This window comes from Antedon mediterranea, chromosome 1 (genome assembly GCF_964355755.1).
Source record: "Antedon mediterranea chromosome 1, ecAntMedi1.1, whole genome shotgun sequence".
In the NCBI taxonomy this organism is placed as follows: domain Eukaryota; kingdom Metazoa; phylum Echinodermata; class Crinoidea; order Comatulida; family Antedonidae; genus Antedon; species Antedon mediterranea.
Genome location: NC_092670.1, coordinates 36,074,255 through 36,101,604, shown reverse-complemented (window position 1 = coordinate 36,101,604; position 27,350 = coordinate 36,074,255). Strand labels below are relative to the sequence as shown.

At 33.9% G+C, this 27,350-nt stretch overlaps 2 protein-coding genes across 3 annotated transcripts; one reads left to right on the top strand and one right to left on the bottom strand.

Annotated features, from left to right (window-relative positions):
* Positions 1-1,440: 1,440 nt before the first annotated feature.
* LOC140048030 (testis-expressed protein 10 homolog) lies at positions 1,441-21,695 on the bottom strand. 2 transcript variants are annotated; one of them, XM_072093068.1, is made up of 15 exons: positions 21,647-21,695; positions 21,019-21,228; positions 11,066-11,554; positions 10,657-10,817; positions 9,510-9,753; positions 8,769-9,078; positions 8,502-8,616; positions 7,961-8,154; positions 7,426-7,603; positions 6,911-6,975; positions 6,656-6,810; positions 6,491-6,571; positions 2,874-3,147; positions 2,130-2,257; positions 1,441-1,841 (listed from the first exon to the last, which is right to left on the bottom strand). In XM_072093068.1, exons 2-15 carry the CDS (start codon positions 21,208-21,210, stop codon positions 1,752-1,754), a joined length of 2,676 nt encoding a protein of 891 aa, XP_071949169.1. In that variant the 5' UTR covers positions 21,211-21,228; positions 21,647-21,695; the 3' UTR covers positions 1,441-1,751. The 2 variants fall into 2 exon arrangements, with proteins under 2 accessions (XP_071949169.1, XP_071949248.1); XM_072093147.1 differs by lacking the exon at positions 21,647-21,695 and having other exon boundaries at positions 21,019-21,327.
* On the top strand, positions 21,676-25,756 carry LOC140048353 (GTP-binding protein 10-like). The gene is made up of 7 exons (XM_072093211.1): positions 21,676-21,865; positions 22,216-22,513; positions 22,606-22,750; positions 23,405-23,478; positions 23,602-23,840; positions 24,526-24,643; positions 25,222-25,756. The coding sequence occupies exons 1-7, from the start codon at positions 21,806-21,808 to the stop codon at positions 25,401-25,403; spliced, it is 1,116 nt and encodes a 371-aa protein (XP_071949312.1). The 5' UTR covers positions 21,676-21,805; the 3' UTR covers positions 25,404-25,756.
* Positions 25,757-27,350: the final 1,594 nt, after the last annotated feature.

Genomic DNA, 27,350 nt, shown 5'->3' with positions numbered 1-27,350 from the left:
CTCATAATTATTGAATTTTAAAAAGTGGATATTTTGGAAATTTAAAAAAAATGGCAAAATTTTGACCCTTTTATTTTTCAACATAAATGTATATCATAATTTGACATGCACAGACACATGTGTTTTATTAATAGTACAGGAATTTTTCAAAAAAATAGCTAAATTTCAACCCTTTTATTTTTCGCCATAACTGGTTACTATCATAATGTGACATGTGTTCTGCACACATTACTGGTTAGGCTTACTATCATAATTTGTCATGCGCAGATGCACATAATGTTTTCTGCGCACATTACTGGTTAGGCTTACTATCATAATTTGACATGCACAGACACATGTGTTTTATTAATAGTACAGGAATTTTTCAAAAAAATAGCTAAATTTCAACCCTTTTATTTTTCGCCATAACTGGTTACTATATCATAATGTGACATGTGTTCTGCACACATTACTGGTTAGGCTTACTATCATAATTTGTCATGCGCAGATGCACATAATGTTTTCTGCACACATTACTGGTTAGGCTTACTATCATAATTTGTCATGCGCAGATGCACATAATGTTTTCTGCACACATTACTGGTTAGGCTTACTATCATAATTTGTCATGCGCAGATGCACATAATGTGTTCTGCACACATTACTGGTTAGGCTTACTATCATAATTTGTCATGCGCAGATGCACATAATGTTTTCTGCACACATTACTGGTTAGGCTTACTATCATAATTTGTCATGCGCAGATGCACATAATGTTTTCTGCACACATTACTGGTTAGGCTTACTATCATAATTTGTCATGCGCAGATGCACATAATGTGTTCTGCACACATTACTGGTTAGGCTTACTATCATAATTTGTCATGCGCAGATGCACATAATGTTTTCTGCACACATTACTGGTTAGGCTTACTATCATAATTTGTCATGCGCAGATGCACATAATGTTTTCTGCGCACATTACTGGTTAGGCTTACTATCATAATTTGTCATGCGCAGATGCACATAATGTTTTCTGCACACATTACTGGTTAGGCTTACTATCATAATTTGTCATGCGCAGATGCACATAATGTTTTCTGCGCACATTACTGGTTAGGCTTACTATCATAATTTGTCATGCGCAGATGCACATAATGTTTTCTGCACACATTACTGGTTAGGCTTACTATCATAATTTGTCATGCGCAGATGCACATAATGTGTTCTGCGCACATTACTGGTTAGGCTTACTATCATAATTTGTCATGCGCAGATGCACATAATGTTTTCTACACACATTACCTCAATATCATATACATTTTATAAATTCGATATTTGGCTATTTTCTCAATTAGTACAGGGATTTTTAAAAAGAAACAGGAAAATGTTTACCCTTTTATCTTTCCACATAAACTGGTTACTATAATTATTATTTGAAACACAAAATGTATTCTGCACATATTTATTTATATTACCTCAATATTATTACATATTTCTAAATGTTGATATTTAGACAGTTTATTTTTTTATATAAATGGTTATTACGGGACTATAAAAGGGTGATAACACAGTATATGAGCAAATATATGGCAATATATTATTATCAGTATTAATTTTTGCCATTTAATAATTTTAAGAATCGCTGTAAATAGTACAAACCTCAGCTGATTAGTTAGCTCTGTCTACACTAGATCAAACTAGTATGACAAAAAAAGTGTGATGTGCCCAAATATGGTAGTGATATGCCTAAATATTGTAGTGATATGACATCATCTTCTGTCTGTTACTGATGGCAGAAGACTTAACTCATAGTTTAGTTCAACCCGCCATTGGCTCTCTTTTGGACATAGATGATGAATCTGAAAAAAAATATTTAAAAAGTATATTAATTTCATCTAACATCATTCGTCAGATATCTTAGAAAAATCTTATATACAGTGCGACAAATGTATCACATGTGGTGCTGTATCATGTTAAGGTTTAAAAGCTCTGTCTAGTTTGACAAAAAAGTATGATGTGCCCAAATATGGTAATAATATGACATCATCATGTCTATATATGAGCATGTCACATTTTTTGTCAAATCAAGTTTGATAGTGTGGACAAGGCTTAAGCCAGCACAGTGAAATGAGTAGGAAAACACTAACCTGTAAGTTGTTAGATATTCTCCGCAACAACAACGCGTCCCTAACTAGATAAATTGACAACGAAGATGTTTGCAGCAACCGTAACAAAACAATAGCAGTCTTGTAAATATCATCTTCTTGCGAAACATCTGATATATAGTAATAAACATTGAGACAATTGTTATACAGTTAAACCTCCCATAAGCGGTCACGCTTAGGACCGGGAAATATGGCCGCTTATGGGAGGTGGCCGCTTACGGAGGTTCAACTGTGGTGTGTAAAAATGAGTGTTCTGAATTACAATAACTTTCAAATTACTATATATTGTACTACGCCAACATTATTTAGTATAACAGCTACTGCAGTAACTATATATTTTATACTATTTAATCTGTTAATGCAATTATTTCGCAAGTTAGATTTTTGTTGGTAAATCATTGTAGGGACCAACTTAAAAATGTCTACATTGAAACAAAAATTGCAGTAAAAACAAAATATAACATTACATATGATCCCTAAATACACTTTTTTTAATTTTAGTTAGAGTAAAGGATTTAAAATACCCACAGTGAGATATATGATTCTATTATCAACTAACCAAAATTGTAGAGTCCAAATTATGCAGGTAATAACAGGTTATATATAAATTAATAATTTTACTTTGCGCCATGGGCTGTTCTACTTTCATTATGGGGGTGTTTATTCTGGAACAAAAGTTATTTCTATACAGTTAGGATCTTATGAAATACACTCTTTTATATTTACCTTGAATTCCACAATCCATCAACTCCAATGAAAGGTGCAACAAATCAGGAGTCTTCAGAAATATGTCCACACACAATGTCCAGAGATCAATGCTCCAATGGTCATCATTATACACTGCCTCGTAAAGAGGAACACTAGCCAAAATGGACGCCAAGCAGCAGTGAGCTAGATGTTGTGATAAGTTGGTTCCAATTTGAGTATTTTCAGAATTCAGGTGGTAGAATGTTCGTAGAATTGATTGGAGTGATTTGATTGGGAAGATTCTCTTGCTTGACTGAAATATGAAAAATCGAATACAGTGGACGCCCAACTAATGTATCAAATATTTTAGTCGATCATTAAACATGAGTGGCCAAAGTTAGTGAGTGACTGGTCAAACTAAGTGAGTGGGTGGTCAAACTAAGTGAGTGGGTGGCCGCGCAATAGAACCGTAACATAAACATAGCATAAATCATAAATCTTTATTCATCGCATAAAACAAACAAAAAAAAGCAAGCAATGAGTAAAACATATTTTTAACAATGAAAGGGACCTCCAAGAAACCCCAAGGGCCTTGTGATAGGAGGCCCACTAAAAACTAGTCACATTAATTAAGCTACCGTAAAAAGAATAAATAAATAAATTAATAAATAAATAAATAAAAGATAGACGAATAGAACATTAATTATAACAGGGGACGCGCATTGTTAGGGAATACCATTGCCAGGACAACAAAATACCAGATGAGGTTCAAAACAGAAGCAGAAATGTTAAATGTGCCCATATAGGCCAACAAACGGTACATTACATTATACTGTACATACACATGCATGCATGAAATCATGGCATAATATAGACATTAGCTTAGTATAAATCTATATATAAATTTACGTAAGGGCAAAATTCGGTAAATCGCGCCTTACTTCTAGAATTTTCACTCGATGGTATGTAAAGTTGGTTCGTACTTTCGGTACTTATTTTAACCGCCTGATGTAACCCTGTTTACTAATTAAATTGAGTTAGATAATTAGTTATTGACGATTAAAACGAATTTAGGTTCAAAGATTTGCCCCAAATAGGGGTGTTTTCCGATCGTGGTATACACTGTCTAATGGATGTCCATCTTGAAAAATACCCGCCAAAAAAATGCGAGGAGGCTTCGCATTTTTCTATCTCCTCCTACGATAATTGTTTTTAATAGCTGAAAACCGGTTGAACAGCTAGAGTACACCATCATAATGTTGAAGACAGGCCGATTTTCTTTAAAAAATACTATTTTGATAGATTTAATATACGATTATACAAATGTATTGATTTGCGATGAATGGAACATCCCAATCTCTCAGTCTGCCAGAGTTGGTTTAACACAAGTACTGTAGGTAAATTTATGAGCCCTTGGTTTAACACATACGGTAGGTAAATATATGGGCCCTTTGAGAATAAACTTGCAATACTTTGACAATACTGTAAATACCTATTAACTATTTTTCATTTGAATCGAACATTTCTTACTGTGAATGTTCGTACTGTTAGATGTAATATAAAAATATATACAAATAAACTTTATTACTGAGACTGTGGATAGGCTCTACTGTTAGATATACAAATAAACTTTATACTGACAGTTCCTTCTCAACGTTTGTATTAATTAATAATTACCAAAAATATAAACGTCGTAGTGGTGTATCGTGACATGTACTTTAATATTTCAATCGATTATGACAGTGACAATTTTAACAAAGTATTAAATCGCAAATGTTTTAGGCCTACTGTATTTAGAGGTATATTATTTATAGGCCTATAAAACATGAACAAAATATTTCGTTACTCAGTGGATAAAGAATATATTTAAAAATTGTTCCTCTTTGTACCTATCCGCTTTCCCATCCCTCAACCCTAATGTTACATAGCGAGGAGGCTTCGCATTTTCCTATCTCCTCCTACGATAATTGTTTTTAATAGCTGAAAACCGGTTGAACAGCTAGAGTACACCATCATAATGTTGAAGACAGGCCGATTTTCTTTAAAAAATACTATTTTGATAGATTTAATATACGATTATACAAATGTATTGATTTGCGATGAATGGAACATCCAGTAGTTTGGTTTAACACAAGTACTGTAGGTAAATTTATGAGCCCTTGGTTTAACACATACGGTAGGTAAATATATGGGCCCTTTGAGAATAAACTTGCAATAGGTTCGGAAAATGTTAAAAACCAATTTCTATTATTTGAATCGGTAAACAGTTTCCATTTATTATACATTGATAATGAAGCATGAAATATTCCTATTTATGTCCCTCGAGGTTCATTACAATTTATATTTAGTAGTCCCACGGACTTCATCTTAGCCACTCCCCCGAGTGCTAAGGCCAAATTTATGATACCCTACTTTCTATGTAGTTACAGTTAGTTCTTGACGATAATAATAATACAACGAATTTAGGTTACACCCTTCGGCCGCGAAAACGTTTCTGTACAAATATGATACCGATTGGCTTTATTTCATTCAACAGCGACCATAATCTCGGCAATTACAGGATAGATAAACTATTTTATTATTGATGTGCTTATAAATTAAGACTCATGTAAACAGCTTGATTACATCATTTTACAGACAAACGAAACTTTTTTAAACCTACTGTTTCAATAACTGAGTATAATACTGTATACGTTTTCATAAGTAAGTGCATATACATTTTCGTGTTTTCATTGACGAGATTGTAATAGTAACTTCAGTAACTATTACAGTACTTATTTATTATACGACACAAGACAATTGTATCTGACAGGTACGTACATTATTCTAAAAAATAAGTCTAGATAGATCCCTTAGGCGTCATAAATCACAGGCCAACAAATCAGTACTCATGACAGAAATTCGACCCAGTTTGGTTCACACAAATGTTTACAGGAAGTTCAACACCACAACCGATGATTTGCCCTAAATATTTAGGTAGACTACAGTTTAATTTTTCACTGAATAGGAGCTTGAATTTCCGATTTCCATTTCGCAGAATGTCTAGGTCTATTTATTTAGTTTGGTTCTTATAATATATAAATACAATCAACTTTATTACTGCGGTTCCATCACCACCACCACGTGCTGCCGCCCAATTCCCGTACATACATTTCCATTTCTCCCTAATTTCTTTAATCCACATAAATTAATTGTCCTTTATGGAATCCAGTATTGGTTTTGTTGTCTCTATTTCTGAATACCCCAATTAGGGGGACACTTCCGTTTTTGTTTAGTGTCCCAAAAAAGTCCCCGTCCGTGGATTCTACTGTATTCGAGAACCATCTGTGAGCACCCCTAGATGGTACGCGAGCGAAGCGAGCGTGCCATCTAGTTAATATAAATTAATAAAAGAAAGTTTGTATTTCTTCTTAAAACCGTAATTACGTAGCCATTACATCGGTAAGGGTTCAAGGCTCACCCGTTTCATGGTTCTGGTGGTAGAAAGAGTCTACTCGGATAAAGACTATAAACCTTAGGTCCAGTGTACCCATCTAGCTGATCTAGCTTAAAGAACCTAGTACATCTTTCAAGACGAGTAGGGGTCTCGGTGTAATAAACCAAATATTTTAGTCAATCAATAAATATAATGGAGGCAGAAAATAGACGATACTTACAAGTAGATTATATACAGCTAATTGATAACTTATCCACACACGTCCACTGATTTCAAGTTGTTTAAAGCAATCACAAATTATCTAAAAGAATATGGAAATCAAACAAACTGTGTCAACTAAAATCAGAAATACTGTACCAATTTTCTAACACTTAAATATACACACCTTACATATCCTGGTTTGTCGGAAATAATCTTTAGAGTCACATGACTGTAAAACTATGTAACAATAGGTCGGAGGTCGTATGAGTAACACATCATCGTTCTTTTCTTTCCCCGATGCTTCTAATTCAAGATTGTTTAGAACCTCCATTGTTAAACCTGCAGAGATATTTAAGTAATCATGAATAACGTTATAAAACATCAACTGTATATTTTGGTTGGTTTTTTTTTCCACAAGAATTTCAATCCAGTAGCTTACCTAAATTACTGGTTAAAAGGCAGCTTAATAGTTCATCAATTTCATGTGTTTCACAGCTTGAAAATCTAGTAATATAAAAACAAGAAGAGTAAAATAAACAAATTATTTATTTTTTCAATTTATTTTTTCCTTTATTTATCTTTAAGCAGAACAGGAGACGATCTTTTAAGTTTTTGTCCACATGTGTAACGTATGTACGGCTTTATTTCCAATTCAAAGGATGAGGCAATAAAAGCAAAGTATCTTACATTACCAAAAGGATATAAGCAATGGCTAGAGTTTACAGTTTACACACACACACAGATGGTGGTGCAACTCTTGAAATTGACTATTACAGTAAGTGAATAAGCTAATAGACAGGTCTCAAACCCATGCCTCCAAATAGATAGTCCAATATCTCCCCTTGCCGTTGCCGCTCTACCATAAATAAATTGTCAAAGGAAATACCAACGTTGCACTGGTGAGTTAAACTCACTTACAAAATCAAACCACAGAAAGGTAAAGTAAAGACTTACCGAATGGTTAATAACTGGAAAGCAAACGCTATATTATCACATGTTAGCCTCTCATCCATACTAGCAAAAGCAAGTTCCCTGAGCAGATCCTTACCAAGTATTGGTACCCAGTAGAGAAGTTGAACCAGCTCACGTTGTTCAAGAGCTGATACTTGCAAGAGAAGGCCATCCCGATGGTCTAATGGTAGAGATTTAGGTATCAATATTTTTTTTGTGATTTCTGATGGAATTTTTTGTGAGTTCACAGACAACCTTTAAAGAGTCTTTGCAGATATACAGTAGGTATACATTTTTTGTTTCAAGCTATTAACTATTTTAGGCACATACTATATTGCACTGTTATTTTCATTTTCCAAAAAGCCTCTGAAACCAATTAGTAGATTGAAATGACACTTTATACACACTGAGATCCATTAGGAACAGAGGATCTAATTTAATTTGTTGTCTGTCATACATAGGGCCCTACCACCACATGGCATGCACTATATAAGTTAAATATAAATTAATGAATACAGTGTACATTGAGCTGACATACCCATTAACTTCACTATATTGTCTTGAAATCCTTGCAGAACAGTTTGGTGACCTCTGGATGCAGCTTTTGATATCACTTGAATGATGTCACTAATGTCACATGATTTGACATTACTTCGGTCACACGACTTTCCAATGTTTAGTCTAAGGACTTCAGTAGGAAGGCTGCTTACCCATTCATTCACAGATTCAAAACTAGAAAAGTAAAATTGTTAATAGTAGTTTGCTATTGATTATATATTAAAATTGTACTTGTAAACAAAACAGGCACAGAACTAATTTGAAACGATAAATATGAGGAAATCTGTGAGAATGAGAAAAATCCGTCCCAACCGAGATTAAAACCTGGAACCTTCTGCCGAATATGCAGATGTCCTAACCATTAGACCACTGGGGCTTTCATGATAATTGATCATTGGATAGCGACTCTTTAACTTAACTCTTTACTTAATATATTTTCTGTTATTAAGCACAAAGGTATGCTATGTTATGTCACGCTCTATTGGTCACCAGGTCAAAAGCTTCAAGTATAACATTCTTACCCAGATTCCTTCATAGCTATGTCCGAGAGAAATCGAAGAAGGAATCCCCGAACTTGCGATTTCTGATGGAACTTTTTGTGGAGATCGCAGAGTACCTCTAGAAGAGTGTTTGCATCTGGAACAAAAAAGACATGCACGTTATTTATTATCAAAGTATGCTGTAACCACAGATACATAATTATATTATATAAATTGGGGTTGGTGCAGTAAGCTATCACAAGTCATTGAAATTTTAAAAATAACAATCCTATTAAAAGATAATAATACCAGATTTGTTAAGGACTCCAATTAGCCTCTTCACAATACTCAGCACAGCGGTCACATGATCAACAGTACAGTAATCAGAAAGATCATCAACAAAGTGATCATGTAGCCTCTGATACCATCCTTTTAAAGGTTTATCTTTGTTGATGAAGTATGTCATGATTTCAGCTAATGCCAGGTTAGACGTCTGGACACCCGATTGCTTTCCCTTCTTGCGTTTGTTTGAACCATGACTGTTTTCGATGAGTGGAAACGATGTAAACAATCGTTGGCTAAATTCTTTTTTATGTTGGGCAAGGAGTTTATCTAAAGGCTAAAGAAAAAAAACCACATTTTATAATCATGTTGGATTTTATGACAGCATTAATATTGACTGACAGGAAAGGCCTTTATAAATTCACCCAGTGATATACTGAAAATTTATAAAAGGCCAAGATGGCAAAATTATTTTGTTTCATGTATCAATTAGAAGGAATATAAATGTGAAATGATAAAAAAAAAAAATATAATAACCGTATATCGTCTGGTATAACCCCACCCCCTAGTGGGGAAAGCCTGGTTCAGGAAAAACAATTATTGGTAAGCATTTCTTGTAAAAACTCATCAGAACTGGCTAGAGAGGCCTATATCCAGATCAACAGTCAATACTGGGATTATACCCGGGGTATGTCTGTTTGTGAAATCAGACATAAAGTTGGGAGGTGGGATTATACCCGAGGATATACATTAATTATTAACTAATACCTTAAAATCATCTTTCTCCATACAAGTAACACGAACCCATTTCAACAACAGACACAACACGCCAAGAACAGCTTCTAACGTTTCCATAGCAACAGGTAACAGTCCGCTTTCTGTACTCATGAGAGACGGAGACACTTCCATCCATGATTGCATAAGAAGTGGAATCACTTTGTTTACAAATGAAACCACATCACCCACACTAGATAGTTGGTTGGTCTGTGAATTGGTGTCAGAGGTCAGTGACCTGAAAATAACAATACAGAGCTGATGATAAAAGGTAGATATTTAAGCAGGGGTATCAGGAAAACTGAAATGGGAGTGACAGTACGCTCATAGATATAAATGTAAAGGATATGGGTTACTTACATTAGAACCTCTATTAAGGGGACACCTCCTATAGGGTACAACAAATTGTCCCCTTAATAGGAGTCAGTAAGGGCGTGTGGCGCGTTGTGTTGGATTACTAATAGTGAGATCGTGGTTCGAATCGAACGCTCGTCGCATTGCTTGTATGCTTAAGCAAGACACTTACACTTGCCTCTCTCCTCTTAGGTATAGAAAATGGGTGCTGGTTAGATCAAGACACAACTTTGCACCGATTACTAGCTGCATTATTATGGGAGTATGTTTCCATACGCGTTTGCTAAAAAAAATTATCAAGGTAATAATGTGCTATGTAAAGCGCCTTTGAGCGTGATTATCCATGAAAAGGGCGCTATAGAAATGTGGTAATTAGTTAGCCCAAAGCGTTAAAACATACATTTCCCCATACTTTATCCGAAGTGTCCATTTAATAAAGAGTGTTCGGAACGATTGGTTCTACAGTACTATATGTAGTACATAAATAAGGATATAAATAACGTCGTGAGGTGGTTTCCCGAATGATCGTAAAATCAAAACGGTACTGGGTATGACCAACTAGCGTTCTTGTCACCAACTAGTCATCCATTCATAGAAGTACTGATGTAGTAGCCTATCTGTACGGTGACCATAGAATGTGACCCGAGACATGACTAACTACGACTTTTAGTTGATAGAAGATTGAAAAAATTGTTAAGAAGAGTTGTACTGTATACTTACAAATAGAATATTCAATAAATAAACTAACAATAAATGAAAATTCAACCAAAATATTGACTACTCTAACCTTAATGTAAAACCTTCTAAAAGAAACGGTTTAAAATGCAGATTATTTCCATTGGTTTCATCCCATCTGATAGCTGTTACCCCTGAGGTGTCGACAGCACTTACATCAACTTTCCTTGTCTCCAGCAATGACTGGAGAAATTTACGTAACCTTGCCAATACCTAGAAACGAAAGTGAATAAGAATGTAATGCACAGCACTATCTACTATCAATTTATAAATATACATCACACAATAGTCAAATATTGTAAAGCATACACTATCAAACTTTATGTGACAAAAAAATGTGATGATGATGTCATATCACTAGCATATTTACATTTTTTTTGCAAGCTAGTTTGATAGTGTAGACAGAGCTTAACAGGTGATTTAACTGCAATTACTAAAATGTATTCATGAATGATAATGACCTTTAACCTCCAAGATTGTGATGTCATTTTTCTATCAGGGTTCACAATTAGCTCAAGATCTGCATTTTCAAAGTCTGGTTTCATGCTTCGCTGCCTCGTAATCTGGCTGACAAAGTTCATCAAGAGTTCTTGACTGTGTGGCACGATCAAATTCGGATACGAGTCGAGGCAAAGGTCGAGGACAGACAACGAATCAAGTTGTACACTCTCGTCAATATGGGTCATTGCACTGCAGAGGTAAACCACAAGAATGGACATAAACGGAGACATATCATTCTCATGTGTGTTTGCGAACAGTAGGGCTAGCAGTGATATCGTTGCTTTTCTGACAGACGCCTGCTTGTCAGTGAATAATGTACAGAAGTTATCCACAAGGAGAGCCAAGTGTTCAGATATAAGTTCTGGGTGTTTGGTAAGAAGTTCTTTCATGCCCCAAAGAGAATCTTGTCGGACTTTGGAGTTATAGTGGTTTAACTGGCAAAGTAATTCCTAATAAAAAAGAAAAGAATTACATTTAAATATTCAAAATTTTAACATTCCAAATACAATCATAATGAGCCATAGTTAAATTTTTATTTGTTAAATGAAATATCTGAAACCATTAGTTTGCCATGCAGTTTTATTTTAACTTTTTTTTCCGATCCCAGAAACAGTTTCTTATTAATGTTACCATTTAAGTTATTGTAAATATGTACGAAAGCCCATTAATGCCATTTTAAGTATATGTTTTTCGAACGTAATCCGTTCTAACGAATTGGTAATTCGTTTGAACGGATTAATAATCTGTTCAAAAGAATTAGTAATCCGTTCAAACGAATTGCAACATATACGACAAGTGCCATTTAAAGTATATGTTGTAATTTGTTTAAACAAATTAATAATTTGTTTAAACAGATTAATAATCTGTTAAAACGAATTAGGAATCCGTTCAAACGGATTAGTAATTTGTTTAAACGGATTACTAATTTGTTCAAACGAATTAGTAATCCGTTTGAACAAATTATTAATTTGTTTAAACAAATTAATAATTTGTTTAAACAGATTAATAATCTGTTAAAACGAATTAGGAATCCGTTCAAACGGATTAGTAATTTGTTTAAACGGATTACTAATTCGTTCAAACGAATTAGTAATCCGTTTAAACGAATTAATAATTTGTTAATAGTAATTACTAATTTGTTTAAACAGATTAATAATCTGTCAATCTGTCAATCTTCAAACGGATTAGTAATTTGTTTAAACGGATTACTAATCCGTTCAAACGAATTACTAATTTGTTTAAACGGATTACTAATTCGTTCAAACGAATTACTAATTTGTTTAAACGGATTATTAATCCGTTTGAACAAATGTGTACCGCCAAACCAAAACCAGGCGTTTGTCGGCAGCAAGGGATTTCTGTAAAATGCTTCTGAATGTGTAAAACCTATATCTTGACCATTTTTAGTTTTTTAAATAATCTTACAGAAAATTTACCGTAGATTCCAAAAATCTATGTATTTTAAAGAAATTATAAGTATAAATCAATGAAAATAACATTTTAATGAGACCCCCTTTTTCGTCTTTGGGGAAAAAATCAAGTTCTATTCTGTAATTTGTGTCTAGTTCTAACCAACTTTTACCTCTTTGATTATGAGAAGACCCCTTAATGTGTGGTATTTTTAGAAAGCTCGTGAAAAAATCTTTCCAAAGATAAAGGTTGTAGGTCATGTAAAATAATAGTATAGCCAATCAAACACATTCTTTAATAACCTTTTGGTATAAGCAAACCAGTCTTGTTGCTACGGAATCCTGAAACAGGCAATTTGATTGGCTAACAGAGTGGCTCAAGTCATTGAAGCGTTAAATTTGCCTTTAACAGCTATTCAAAGTGGAAGGATCTAAATCTCCCTACTCCAATCCAGGAGTTCTTCTACGCATGTGTAGATATCTACTACGTCATCATATATATATCGTATTTTACTTGCGGTCCGGCCATGTAGTATTTTACTCGTACTTCGCTATTTTCTACCGTATTACTTAAATATACAGTATATCGCTTTCCCAGACCATCCTCCTCAGCTATATAGGCTAATACACATGAAATTATGAAATTACATGACAGTTATTATTTGTCATCCTTCAGGGCAGGTATTGTATGATTCCACTGTACATAGCCGTATACCTGCCCTGACGTATGACAAATAAGACAACATTATTTTATTATTTGTCATCCTTCAGGGCAGGATTGTATGATTCCACTGTACATAGTCGTATACCTGCCCTGACGTATGACAAATAAGATATTGATTATTTGTCATCCTTCAGGGCAGGTATGGTATGGTTCCACTGTACATAGTCGTATACCTGCCCTGACGTATGACAAATAAGACATTTAATATTTGTCATCCTTCAGGACAGGTATTGTATGATTCCACTGTACATAGCCGTATACCTGCCCTGACGTATGACAAATAAGACATTTATTATTTGTCATCCTTCAGGGCAGGTTATTGTATGATTCCACTGTACATAGTCGTATACCTGCCCTGACGTATGACAAATAAGACATTTATTATTTGTCAGCCTTCAGGGCAGGTATTGTATGATTCCACTGTACATAGCCGTATACCTGCCCTGACGTATGACAAATAAGACATTTATTATTTGTCATCCTTCAGGGCAGGTATTGTATGATTTCACTGTACATAGTCGTATACCTGCCCTGACGTATGACAAATAAGATATTGATTATTTGTCATCCTTCAGGGCAGGTATTGTATGATTCCACTGTACATAGCCGTATACCTGCCCTGACGTATGACAAATAAGACATTTATTATTTAATATTTGTCATCCTTCGGGGCAGGTATTGTATGATTCCACTGTACATAGTCGTATACCTGCCCTGACGTATGACAAATAAGATATTTATTATTTGTCATCCTTCAGGGCAGGTATTGTATGATTCCACTGTACATAGCCGTATAACTGCCCTGACGTATGACAAATAAGACATTTATTATTTGTCATCCTTCAGGGCAGGTTATTGTATGATTCCACTGTACATAGTCGTATACCTGCCCTGACGTATGACAAATAAGACATTTATTATTTGTCAGCCTTCAGGGCAGGTATTGTATGATTCCACTGTACATAGCCGTATAACTGCCCTGACGTATGACAAATAAGACATTTATTATTTGTCATCCTTCAGGGCAGGATTGTATGATTCCACTGTACATAGTCGTATACCTGCCCTGACGTATGACAAATAAGATATTGATTATTTGTCATCCTTCAGGGCAGGTATGGTATGGTTCCACTGTACATAGTCGTATACCTGCCCTGACGTATGACAAATAAGACATTTATTATTTGTCATCCTTCAGGGCAGGTATTGTATGATTTCACTGTACATAGTTGTATACCTGCCCTGACGTATGACAAATAAGATATTGATTATTTGTCATCCTTCAGGGCAGGTATTGTATGATTCCACTGTACATAGCCGTATACCTGCCCTGACGTATGACAAATAAGACATTTATTATTTTTCATCCTTCAGGGCAGGTATTGTATGATTCCACTGTACATAGTCGTATACCTGCCCTGACGTATGACAAATAAGATATTTATTATTTGTCATCCTTCAGGGCAGGTATTGTATGATTCCACTGTACATAGTCGTATACCTGCCCTGACGTATGACAAATAAGATATTTATTATTTGTCATCCTTCAGGGCAGGTATTGTATGATTCCACTGTACATAGCCGTATAACTGCCCTGACGTATGACAAATAAGACATTTATTATTTGTCATCCTTCAGGGCAGGTTATTGTATGATTCCACTGTACATAGTCGTATACCTGCCCTGACGTATGACAAATAAGACATTTATTATTTGTCAGCCTTCAGGGCAGGTATTGTATGATTCCACTGTACATAGCCGTATAACTGCCCTGACGTATGACAAATAAGACATTTATTATTTGTCATCCTTCAGGGCAGGATTGTATGATTCCACTGTACATAGTCGTATACCTGCCCTGACGTATGACAAATAAGATATTGATTATTTGTCATCCTTCAGGGCAGGTATGGTATGGTTCCACTGTACATAGTCGTATACCTGCCCTGACGTATGACAAATAAAACATTTATTATTTGTCATCCTTCAGGGCAGGTATTGTATGATTTCACTGTACATAGTTGTATACCTGCCCTGACGTATGACAAATAAGATATTGATTATTTGTCATCCTTCAGGGCAGGTATTGTATGATTCCACTGTACATAGCCGTATACCTGCCCTGACGTATGACAAATAAGACATTTATTATTTTTCATCCTTCAGGGCAGGTATTGTATGATTCCACTGTACATAGTCGTATACCTGCCCTGACGTATGACAAATAAGATATTTATTATTTGTCATCCTTCAGGGCAGGTATTGTATGATTCCACTGTACATAGCCGTATAACTGCCCTGACGTATGACAAATAAGACATTTATTATTTGTCATCCTTCAGGGCAGGTATTGTATGATTCCACTGTACATAGCCGATACCTGCCCTGACGTATGACAAATAAGACATTTATTATTTGTCATCCTTCAGGGCAGGTATTGTATGATTTAACTGTACATAGTTGTATACCTGCCCTGACGTATGACAAATAAGACAACATTATTTGTCATCCTTCAGGGCAGGTATTGTATGATTCCACTGTACATAGCCGTATACCTGCCCTGACGTATGACATATAAGACATTTATTATTTGTCATCCTTCAGGGCAGGTATTGTATGATTCCACTGTACATAGTCGTATACCTGCCCTGACGTATGACAAATAAGATATTTATTATTTGTCATCCTTCAGGGCAGGTATTGTATGATTCCACTGTACGTAGCCGTATAACTGCCCTGACGTATGACAAATAAGACATTTATTATTTGTCATCCTTCAGGGCAGGTATTGTATGATTCCACTGTACATAGCCGTATACCTGCCCCGACGTATGACAAATAAGACATTTATTATTTGTCATCCTTCAGGGCAGGTATTTTATGATTCCACTGTACATAGTCGTATACCTGCCCTGACGTATGACAAATAAGATATTTATTATTTGTCATCCTTCAGGGCAGGTTGATTGTATGATTCCACTGTACATAGTGTCGTATACCTGCCCTGACGTATGACAAATAAGATATCGATAGTCTAATCTATACCTTACCAATTCTCTAAATGATTATGTTGAATTCGAACTATTATTTACTTTACTATTATGTTATGTTATGTTATGTTAAAAAATGTTGCAAATTTAGATTTTGTTGCCTTTTTTCATATATACATCACTAGTGTCTCGTGTGTAATTAAAACAATATTTAAATCGAGTTATAATAATTATGTACAATAATCGGTACCGGTGTCGATCACTATGAGTGTAATTATTTAGTTTATCTGAAAAATATTCTTAAATTATATTATTTTGATCGAAATAATGATTTTGATATAATATTGATTGTTCAAAATGTTACCCTAAAATACAAATCTGCTGTTGGTTATTTTAAGTGTTTTATTTATTATTCTAAAATAAAGATATATTATTTCAATTATAAAATAAAAGTCACTCGTTATCGTGAATGTGTTTGTATTATCAACATTGTTGATCACGAATGGAGCCTCGGGTATTTGAGCTGTTGGGTACGGTACCGAATAAAGTGAAGAAAAAAAACATTTTTTTTCAAAAATGATTACATACTTCATAGATAAACCCATTTTGGGTGAGTTCCTAAGAGTTTGATGTTTGATGATTTGGTACAGGAAACAACTGCTCTCTTTATTTATTGTTTTAGCATTCTACTCTGTATTTATTGTCAGTCCGAGTACGTATTTCTAACTCAGCTGAACGCCATAGGACGACATACGCGCCGAGTATATAGCCGAATAGGGGGAAACTGCGGACCTTTAGGGCTGCTGTCTGAGCTTATGTACAGGATAAAGTTGCTGTCATTGGTGTTTTTGTCATCCCCAATATGTACTGCTGCCATTAAAAAAAGATTCAACCTTGTATCGCTTCACATGAATAAACCCATTTGGGCGTGGCCCTAAAATGTTGCTGTTTGGCGCCCCGTACAGGATAAAGTTGCTGTCATTGGTGATGTAATCATTATTAGCCCACTACGAATGATATCCAACAAAGTTTATCCTTGTATCGCTTCACATGAATAAATGCATTTTTACCCCCCTATGTTATGATCCCCACAGGCCCAATGTACAGGCTGTGACCCGGCAGCAATGTCGAATATTGCATCTCGCCCTAATACGCACCTTACATCATCAAACCTTTTGTATCTTTTCACATGAATAAATCTTCCGGGCGCCCGGTCTAATACCATGTAGGCCTACCTAAATGAAGAATCAGCCAAACAGAAAATGTGATGTTCTAAATGAATGTATTATTACATACATTTTATTTTTAAAATACAAAACTGTAAATAAAAGAAAGTAAAAATATTCAATCTAATGTTGAAAAATAAGAATTTCTTTTTAATGAATAGGCCTATATTTGAATCAAATCGTCGTAAAACTTACGTTTTTACTAATCTATAGTGCATACATAGTATAGTCAATACAAGATTGCCATTAATATATATAGATAGACAAACAGTCTATGGTACTGGAAAAATATATATATAAATACGTACGAATGCTTTACTGCAGCAGGCCTCATATTTACAAACAGCGGGGAAAGTAGCCTACCAGATTGCAATTTGTTTCACTTTTTACTTCATTCACGTTCATTATACAATTTCATTGTAGGCCTACAATGTCTATATTAGGCCTATGTATTTTGAGGCATAATAGTATTGAAAAAACATTACTTTTTTTTCACCATCCAGGTGTGCATTGTGTGGGCCTGTGGGAAACGGCTATGTACAGTGGAATCATACAATACCTGCCCTGAAGGATGACAAATAATAAATGTTTTATTTGTCATACGTCAGGGCAGGTATACGGCTATGTACAGTGGAATCATACAATACCTGCCCTGAAGGATGACAAATAATAAATGTCTTATTTGTCATACGTCAGGGCAGGTATACGGCTATGTACAGTGGAATCATACAATACCTGCCCTGAAGGATGACAAATAATAAATGTCTTATTTGTCATACGTCAGGGCAGTTATACGGCTATGTATAACAGTGGAATCATACAATACCTGCCCTGAAGGATGACAAATAATAAATATCTTATTTGTCATACGTCAGGGCAGGTATACGACTATGTACAGTGGAATCTACAATACCTGCCCTGAAGGATGACAAATAATCAATATCTTATTTGTCATACGTCAGGGCAGGTATACGACTATGTACAGTGGAATCATACAATCCTGCCCTGAAGGATGACAAATAATAAAATAATGTTGTCTTATTTGTCATACGTCAGGGCAGGTATACGGCTATGTACAGTGGAATCATACAATACCTGCCCTGAAGGATGACAAATAATAAATGTCATATAATTTCATGTGTATTAGCCTATATAGCTGAGGAGGATGGTCTGGGAAAGCGATATATATTTAAGTAATACGGTAGAAAATAGCGAAGTACGAGTAAAATACTACATGTAATGGCCCGACCGCAAGTAAAATACGATATATATATGATGACGTAGTAGATATCTACACATGCGTAGAAGAACTCCTGGATTGGAGTAGGGAGATTTAGATCCTTCCATTCAAAGTACACTGAGGAAGCGGTAAGGTTTTAACAAAACTTTCTTACTGTAAAAAACATTCAATATTAATTCATACTTGCTATTTATGCATCCTAGCTAATAATAAAACAACATAGAATAGTTTAATGATTTATATAATATGAAAAGTAGAAATATTGGCTTCACTAGCGAATCATAAACAACAAGAGGTTAGAAAGTACGAAATGACTTTCTAGCGCGACACACTCAGTTTGGTGAACACAGAAACACTTTTGATCAAAATATTAGGCCTAGCCTAGGCATAAGATAAGAGATGAACTGTATGCCAGCTTAGTACTTCAAGTTAGCCTAGTAAAACCACCTAGCATACCTTGGTCTAGGCCTAGCCCAAAAAAAAATGATTTTTAAATGTGTTTAAAAAAGTTTAATTTAATTTTTCATTCTGTTTTCAGATCTTGATTGGTAATACTGTAATGTAATACCAATAGTTTTGACAGTGGTGGTGATGCTGTTGCTACTTTCTCTTCTCAAAGAACTCCAATAATGTTGATACGGTGCTTAATATAACTTTACAAAAATGACTTTGATTCTGATGATACATGACACATGTATTCTATTATGCAACGTAATTCTGAATAAAACCGTGAAATAATTGTATCGAAAAATATGTATGTATTTAAATGACCCGGCACAAAAGATGATAATACTGTTGTTGTAACACGCAGCCTAAAATGACCAAAATTTTATAATTTAAAGTGTACCAATTGTAAATAAATTTAAACACATCAAACACAATCAACTGTCTGTGTATCATTAATTTTGGTTCATTTCTATGTGTTGTATTTTTATTGTCACTTTATTAATAGTACTTATTTATAGTTATTACAAGCCTCACACATAACATAAGTTTAGTAAAAAAAAGTTTACTAACGTATGTTGTTATTTGAAGTCTCATTTGACAATGTTAATGTTACTGGATTTCTTTGAAAATTTCAATGATTATAGAAAAATGTATTAGTTACATTTGTGCTAAATTTCAAAGTCATAGGTATACTAGAAGTTAGCGTTGTCAAGGTGAACATAAGTCGATGTCTGCCAGCACATTTAAACTTCCTGTTTGAACTATTGTTTATCTTTGAATGCATTTTTCACTGCTAAATAAAAATGAATTCTTACTTGTATTTCTTTACTTATTGTATCATAACTCTAAAAATACTTGACCAAATTGAATAATTTTTTCAGTATTTTAAAGCAAATTATGTGTTCTGTACAAATATCTTGAAAACTCAAAATGTCACATTTACGACAAATGCCTGGTTTTGATTTGGCTGTACACAAATTATTAATTTGTTTAAACAAATTAATAATTTGTTAAAACGAATTACTAATTTGTTAAAACAGATTAGTAATCCGTTCAAACGAATTACTAATTTGTTAAAACAGATTAGTAATCCGTTTAAACAAATTATTAATTTGTTTAAACAAATTATTAATTCGTTTAAACGGATTACTATTAAACAAATTAATAATTTGTTTAAACGGATTACTAATCTGTTTTAACAAATTAGTAATTCGTTTGAACGAATTAGTAATCCGTTTGAACAAATTATTAATTTGTTTAAACAAATTAATAATTTGTTCAAACGGATTACTAATTCGTTTGAACAAATTAGTAATCCGTTTAAACAAATTACTAATCCGTTTGAACGGATTCCTAATTCGTTTTAACAGATTATTAATCTGTTTAAACAAATTATTAATTTGTTTAAACAAATTATTAATTCGTTTAAACAGATTACTAATTCGTTTGAACGAATTAGTAATTCGTTTGAACAAATTAGTAATTTGTTTGAACGGATTAGTAATCCGTTCAAACGAATTACAACATATACTTTAAATGGCACTTGTTGTATATGTTGCAATTCGTTTGAACGGATTACTAATTCGTTTGAACAGATTATTAATCCGTTCAAACGAATTACTAATTCGTTAGAACGGATTACGTTCGAAAAACATATACTTAAAATGGCATTAATGGGCTTTCGTAAATATGTGCTCCTTTTATCTCTTTAACTGTTTCGAAATAAATGTTGAATGAATGAATTTCATTTTTAAGAAAATATCATTTGTTGATGTGAAAACTGTTTGTAACAGACTGTAAATAAGATAACATAAGCATTAAACCTACATACAGAAACTTATAAAATTGTACAGTAAAAGCCACAATTTGTTACGTACGTGTATATTTTGTTTACGCTGTGTGGTGGGTTGTGATTCATCTTGTTTCAGTTGCTCTCGGATCAAGACTCCACCAGTTTTGAAAGTTGCTTTTGTGACATTGTTTGCAGCAGGTTTTGATTTTCCAACTTTTAATTTCACTTTTTGAAAGTCTTTTTTCTTCTCTTTGCTTTTTCTGCCACTTTTTCCCATCTTGATTGTTTAACAAACCTGAAATAAATTATAAACCATCCATCCATGTCAAAATTTTGTTTTTAAATTAAATATTTTACATAGATAAAAGACCTACATCTAAGGTCAGCCTAGCTAAGTCTTGCTAAGTATCTAGTCTCACTAATCTAGCCTAGAGACAAGTTACACTTCTGGGGCCTACTAGCTAGGCCATGACATGATGTGTGTCCGTTGCTGCTGTTGGGTGCGCCTGCTGGGATGACTGCTTTAGTAGTATAGTCTATTATATAGGTAGGCCTGGCCCTAACGTCCTAGGCCTAGCTAAATCTCGCTCACCACCGCCCAACCCGACTCTAAATATTTATTTTTAATGTTCGATAACTTTCTTTAACTTTTCTTATAACTGTTGGTTGCTTTAATTCAATTACTTAGCTAACTGAAACATAACAAAACTTACTTTTATTTAAAAACCTGATCTGATTTTAATTTACTGTACAACATGTGGGTAGAGGTCATAGGTTACGTTTATACGGATGAATGATTTACAAACAACACATGGTTAGTAAAGTCATACACATGCACAGTAGGTAGCTCGAGTAAAGGGCTAGCCTAAAAAATGGTTAGAACAGGTTTATTTTGCAATCTTGCAGCCTCAGCAACTGATGGTTTAAAGAAGGTCAGATTTATAAATATATTTTCTATCGTTATAGATGTTTTCCTTGCTAATCGCTTTTGAATTACGAATTAAATCGATGATTGATCAGTTCCTCTCCATCAGTCAGTCAGCTCACCAATTGAGCGAATGACCGTGAATGACATGTAGAGGATAACAGGCAGTGATCATCACGGCCTACACTAATATTACAAATACATTTTGTGATGTAAAAAGAAGAGACTGCTGTCGTTTATTTAGTTGAATATATATATATTGATAAATAATATATTATATAATTGATAAATAATAATATAAATTATATATATGAACTTAGTATTACCTTTTTTTCTTTTTATTTATTTTTATTATAGAGTATAAAACGCAGAATCAACTTCACGGATTCCCTCCGTATTTTTGTCAGTGGAGGATCTGGTGGGCAAGGGTATCCAGTCTATGGTGGCATCGGGGGAGATGGGGGAAATGTATATTTAAAACCATCCGAAAAACTGTCACTACAGAGGTTAAGGCAGAAATATCCGACTAAAAGATTCAAAGCAGAAACTGGGAGAAACAGCAGGAGGAATAGTCTACGTGGTTCCACTGGGAATGACTACGTCATTCCAGTACCTAATGGTGTTTGTGTTTACACAAATGACAACACATTGTTGGGTAAAATTAATTCAATATATTAAAAAAATGTGTATATGTTGTTCTGCAATGGTTACGTGCTTGTTCATTTTGAAATCTTATTTTTTTTAAAGGAGACTTAGTAAATGTGGAGGACAAGTTGCTTGTGGCAAAAGGTGGACAGGGAGGGTGTAACACCAATAACTGGAATGGCCAGAAAGGTCAAAAGCAAGTCTTATCGCTGGAGCTAAAGATATTAGCCGACGTTGGATTAGTGGGGTACGGGATAGATTTATTTTTTTTAAACAAAAACTAGTCAAAAATGATTTATTATATTACTGTTTATTTATTTATTCAACTTTATTTTACAAGGGTATCTCTAACAGCTGTACTACAGCAGTACAGCTGACTTGAAGAGGCTCTCTTAAACCATACAAACTCATCATTTAAGCCAATCTTCCACTGAAAGAGGTTACTGACTTTTTCCAGATCTCATCTTAACTTCTTCTCATCTTGCTAACTGTGGTCTTCCTTTTCTACCACAACTTCTAAAATTCCAAACTCTCTTCACCGATTCCCCTTTCACTTTATTTAGCTATCATAGTTACTGTACACATACATATTAACAAATGATAACAATTACAAAATAAAATATTTAAAAAGTTAAACCTCTGATAGCAAAGATTAGACCAAAAGGTTTCAAAGAAACATATTTTCATTGAGATCCTTTCTGCAAACTTACCCATCCATCAGCATTTATGATAATGATGTGATCAACTATTTTATCTATTCAAAGAAAGTACTGATACAAAAAATGGGCTCCTTCTAACAACTGTATTGTTTTCTTGAGAGATGTTCCTTCTTCTGTACAGCGATTCAAAAGATAATCTTTATATAATGTAAACTTTATTTTTTTTAATTTGTTTATGTCAGGTTTCCTAATGCAGGGAAGTCTACATTGTTGAGTAAAATTTCAAGGACAAAGCCTGAAATTGCTGAATATCCATGTAAGTGAAACATAAAAAGCAGAAAAATGTTATCAACCGATAAACAGCCCACATGTTTGTCAATTGACTGCCACATCAAAATTGAGATAATAATTTACCGTAATTAATTCTTTTTCATTTTAGTCACAACAATTAAACCTCAAGTTGGAACAATATTTTATCCAGATTTAAGGCAGATTACTGTCGCTGATCTACCAGGCCTGATAGAGGGCGCTCATTACAACGTTGGCATGGGGCATAAATTCTTACGGCATGTTGAACGAACGCATTTACTGCTGTTTGTTGTGGATGCAACCGGCTTTAGGCTTTCGCAAAGAAGCTTTTTTAGAAATGCTTATGAAACTGTTTTGCTTCTCAATAAGGTAAGGTTCAACTTTGGAAACAAGCCTCTTGGCTTACAGGGCCATCCCCTGCTTTCCATGCTTATTTTCTTGTCTAGTCTTGTATTTTTATATTTAATGTTTCTCTTTTTATTTCATTTACATTATACTGTTTTATTTATTTGTACTGTATTTGGAAAGCAATAAATATTACTTACTTACTTACTTACTTCCAAGTTCAAATGTTACAATCCCATCATGCAACAGGGATAGATCCAACATTTTTTTTAACAAGGGAGCACTATACCATATAATGATAGTCTGTCAAAATAGATTTCAACCAGGACAAACGTGAAAGAAAATGCATACCTCAAGCTCTGTCTACACTATCAAACTAGTTTGACAAAAAAAAATGTGATGTGCCCAAATATGGTAGTGATATGCACAAATATGGTAGTGATATGACATCATCATGTCCATATTTGGGCACATCACATTTTTTGTCGCATAAAGTGTGATAGTGTAGACCGAACTTAACACAAAAACATTCAACCATTATGTGATTATGATGGTCTAAAACCTTTAATAAATTAGTGGCACATTATTAAGTGTAACTGAGTGAAAATTGACCCTGGCTCTAAATAAAATAGTCTACTAATTTGGCAAAGATTCAAAGCCAACTGATGATAATTATAATTGTATTTCAATCTGTTCTATACATTCTTAGGAACTTGAATTATACATAGAACATTTATTAGATAAGCCGGCAGTGTTAGCTATAAACAAACTTGATTTGCCAGACACACAAACAGAATTTGAGGAAGTGAAATCTCGGCTACAACAAGGTAAACACTAGTGGGTTAATATTACTAATTAGTAGAATATTACTTGTATATATATATATATATATATATATATTATATATATAGAATATAATAATAGTAATAGAATATATCGGATTTAAAAGAAGTGAAACTGAAGTTTAAACAAAACAGCTGCAAATAGGTGCCAAAGTATACCAACTAGAGAGTGCTAAATAATTTAGCAAACTAAAGCTCTGTCTACACTATCAAAATAATTTGACAAAAAGTGTGATGTGCCCAAATATGGTGGTGATATGCCCAAATATAGTGGTCATTCGTATATGGGCACATCACATTTTGTTGTCACATAAAGTTTGATAGTGAAGAGAGAGCCAATTAACTTAAATATAACAATTAGTTTAATAATTGCTGTTATTGTATGAACATGGGACAGTGTTTTACACACTACAATGTAATCCGGGGCCGTGTGGACGCAGTGTTGTCCAGTCAACACATTTGATGTGTATTCAATGTAAAAAACCCAGACTCATGCTCATTTTATAGTATCTGTATGACAAGCCTATGTCCCCTGACAAAAACTTTTCATACCCTTTTTTCAGGTGATCTAACAGACATCCCGACTGAAATGCAACCAAAAACATTGATCAAGTTTTCAGATATCATTGGAATATCAGCAAAAAATAATGATGGTATTACAGAACTTGTGGACAGTGTTAGACACACAATCGATGTTAATTTACAAGAAAGGGAAAATGAGCGAATGTCGGCAAATCCCACCTGAACTCAGAATAATCTACAGTGCTAGAAACAAAGTATTATATTGACAATATTTAGAAAAATTTAAATAGTGAATATAAAACAAATGCATAACCAAAAGCTCTGTCCACACTATTAAACATTATGTGACAAAAACATGTGATGTGCCCATATATGGACATGATGATGTCATATCACTACTATATTTAGGCACATCACAATTTTGACAAACTAGTTTGATAGTGTAGACAGAGCTTAATAGTGGTTTGAAATATGGTGCAAGGCAGAACCTTATCTACAGAGGTATTGGGTCCAGATCTTTTTAGCCAAAAGAAAATGTAAGAAATGAATAAATAAATAAAACGTGTATCAAAACCATCACATTTTTCTTTGTAAAATAATTGTGGATGTACCTAAAAATAGAGAAAATTAAATCAAAACACTTTAATGTCAACGTAGGCCTATATTATATATAAACACCACAGGCACAGAACAAATTCTAAAACGCCCGGATACTGAAAATGTAATAATGTATTAATTAATTTGAAATGATAAAGATGAGAAAACCTGTGATAAGGATAAAACACACAACCGGGATTCGAACCTGGAACTTTCTGTTTGATATGCAGATGTTGTAACCATTAGAATAATATTAATTTTCAATGACAGACTACAGCCATTGTAGCATATATATACACTGTATATTAATTTGAAATAACTGTGTAACATTATTGTAGAAGCACAGTTTGGCCTTGACTTATATATTAATATTAAGGGTTGATTTAAAATAACATAATATTATTGGTTTCGTAGGGAAATCACTTTTGAAATTCAACGTCAATTATGAATATGATTCATAATTCTGCAAAAAAAGTTAAATAAATCGAATAACTGGAGGGAGAAACCTGTGTGTTTTTAACAGGGTTAAGGGTTTAGTTGATGGGTGGTGTCGTGACAAGTATTCTTAGACGGTCATACCAAGGAAATTGCCTTTTTGTTCATACTAATCTATGCCCGGTAGGGTTTTATGATACAAAATTATATCAAAAGTACATGCCAAACATCTAGGGATAAATTTAACTTCTTTCCAGAAGCAAATTAAAATCATTTACAATATTGACTTTTCATTCGTCACGCGCCAACAAAAACCACAAAACATAGACGTCCTAGTATTATTGTATTGTAGGCCTATAATAATATTGTCTACCAATATCTGTAAAATATTTCAAATTACATTGCTGATATTGAAATATGCATTAATTTAAATGTCTCTACATAATAATCATTATTTTACGACTGTGGGTCGCCAACCACAGGTTCTATTCCATTCTATTGTAAATATTGCATCGTAATTAATACATATTATTAATATATTCGGCCTTGGTTTTGGAAAATTTGCTGTCGCGTAACACATGCTGCAGATTAAAATCATATTGATTGTAAAGCTTATGCTAATTGTTTTAAATAAATTTGTGCTTCCCTGGTAAAATTGTTTTGATTCATAATTTATCATTGCATGTTGTAATTTATGGAATTGTCACATATATAAAAAATACAGTATTTACACGAATTTGAAATGGTCCTGCTTTTTTGCGCGGTTGTATACCAAGATCAATAATTAATGTGCAAAAATTGGACAATCCGTCTAAAAAAATGTGACGTCCACATAATGGACATGATATGTCATTTCACTACCATATGTTGGCATACCACGATCATATTTGGGCAATCACACTTTTTTTAAATTAAACTAGTTTGATATTGTAGACAGGGCTTTAACTAGGCCGAAGCAAGAGAAACCCGTATACTCACCATCCCTAATATAGACGGCTTTAAACGTCCTTTTTGAAGTAAGTGCTATTAGGCTAATATTGTCGTTTAAAAACGCGGTTTAGGCCCGGGTTTAGGATTGATAGGGTGTTGGCTCAGAATAGAAAGTGTTGAGGCCCTTATTAGTAATGACACGTGGACC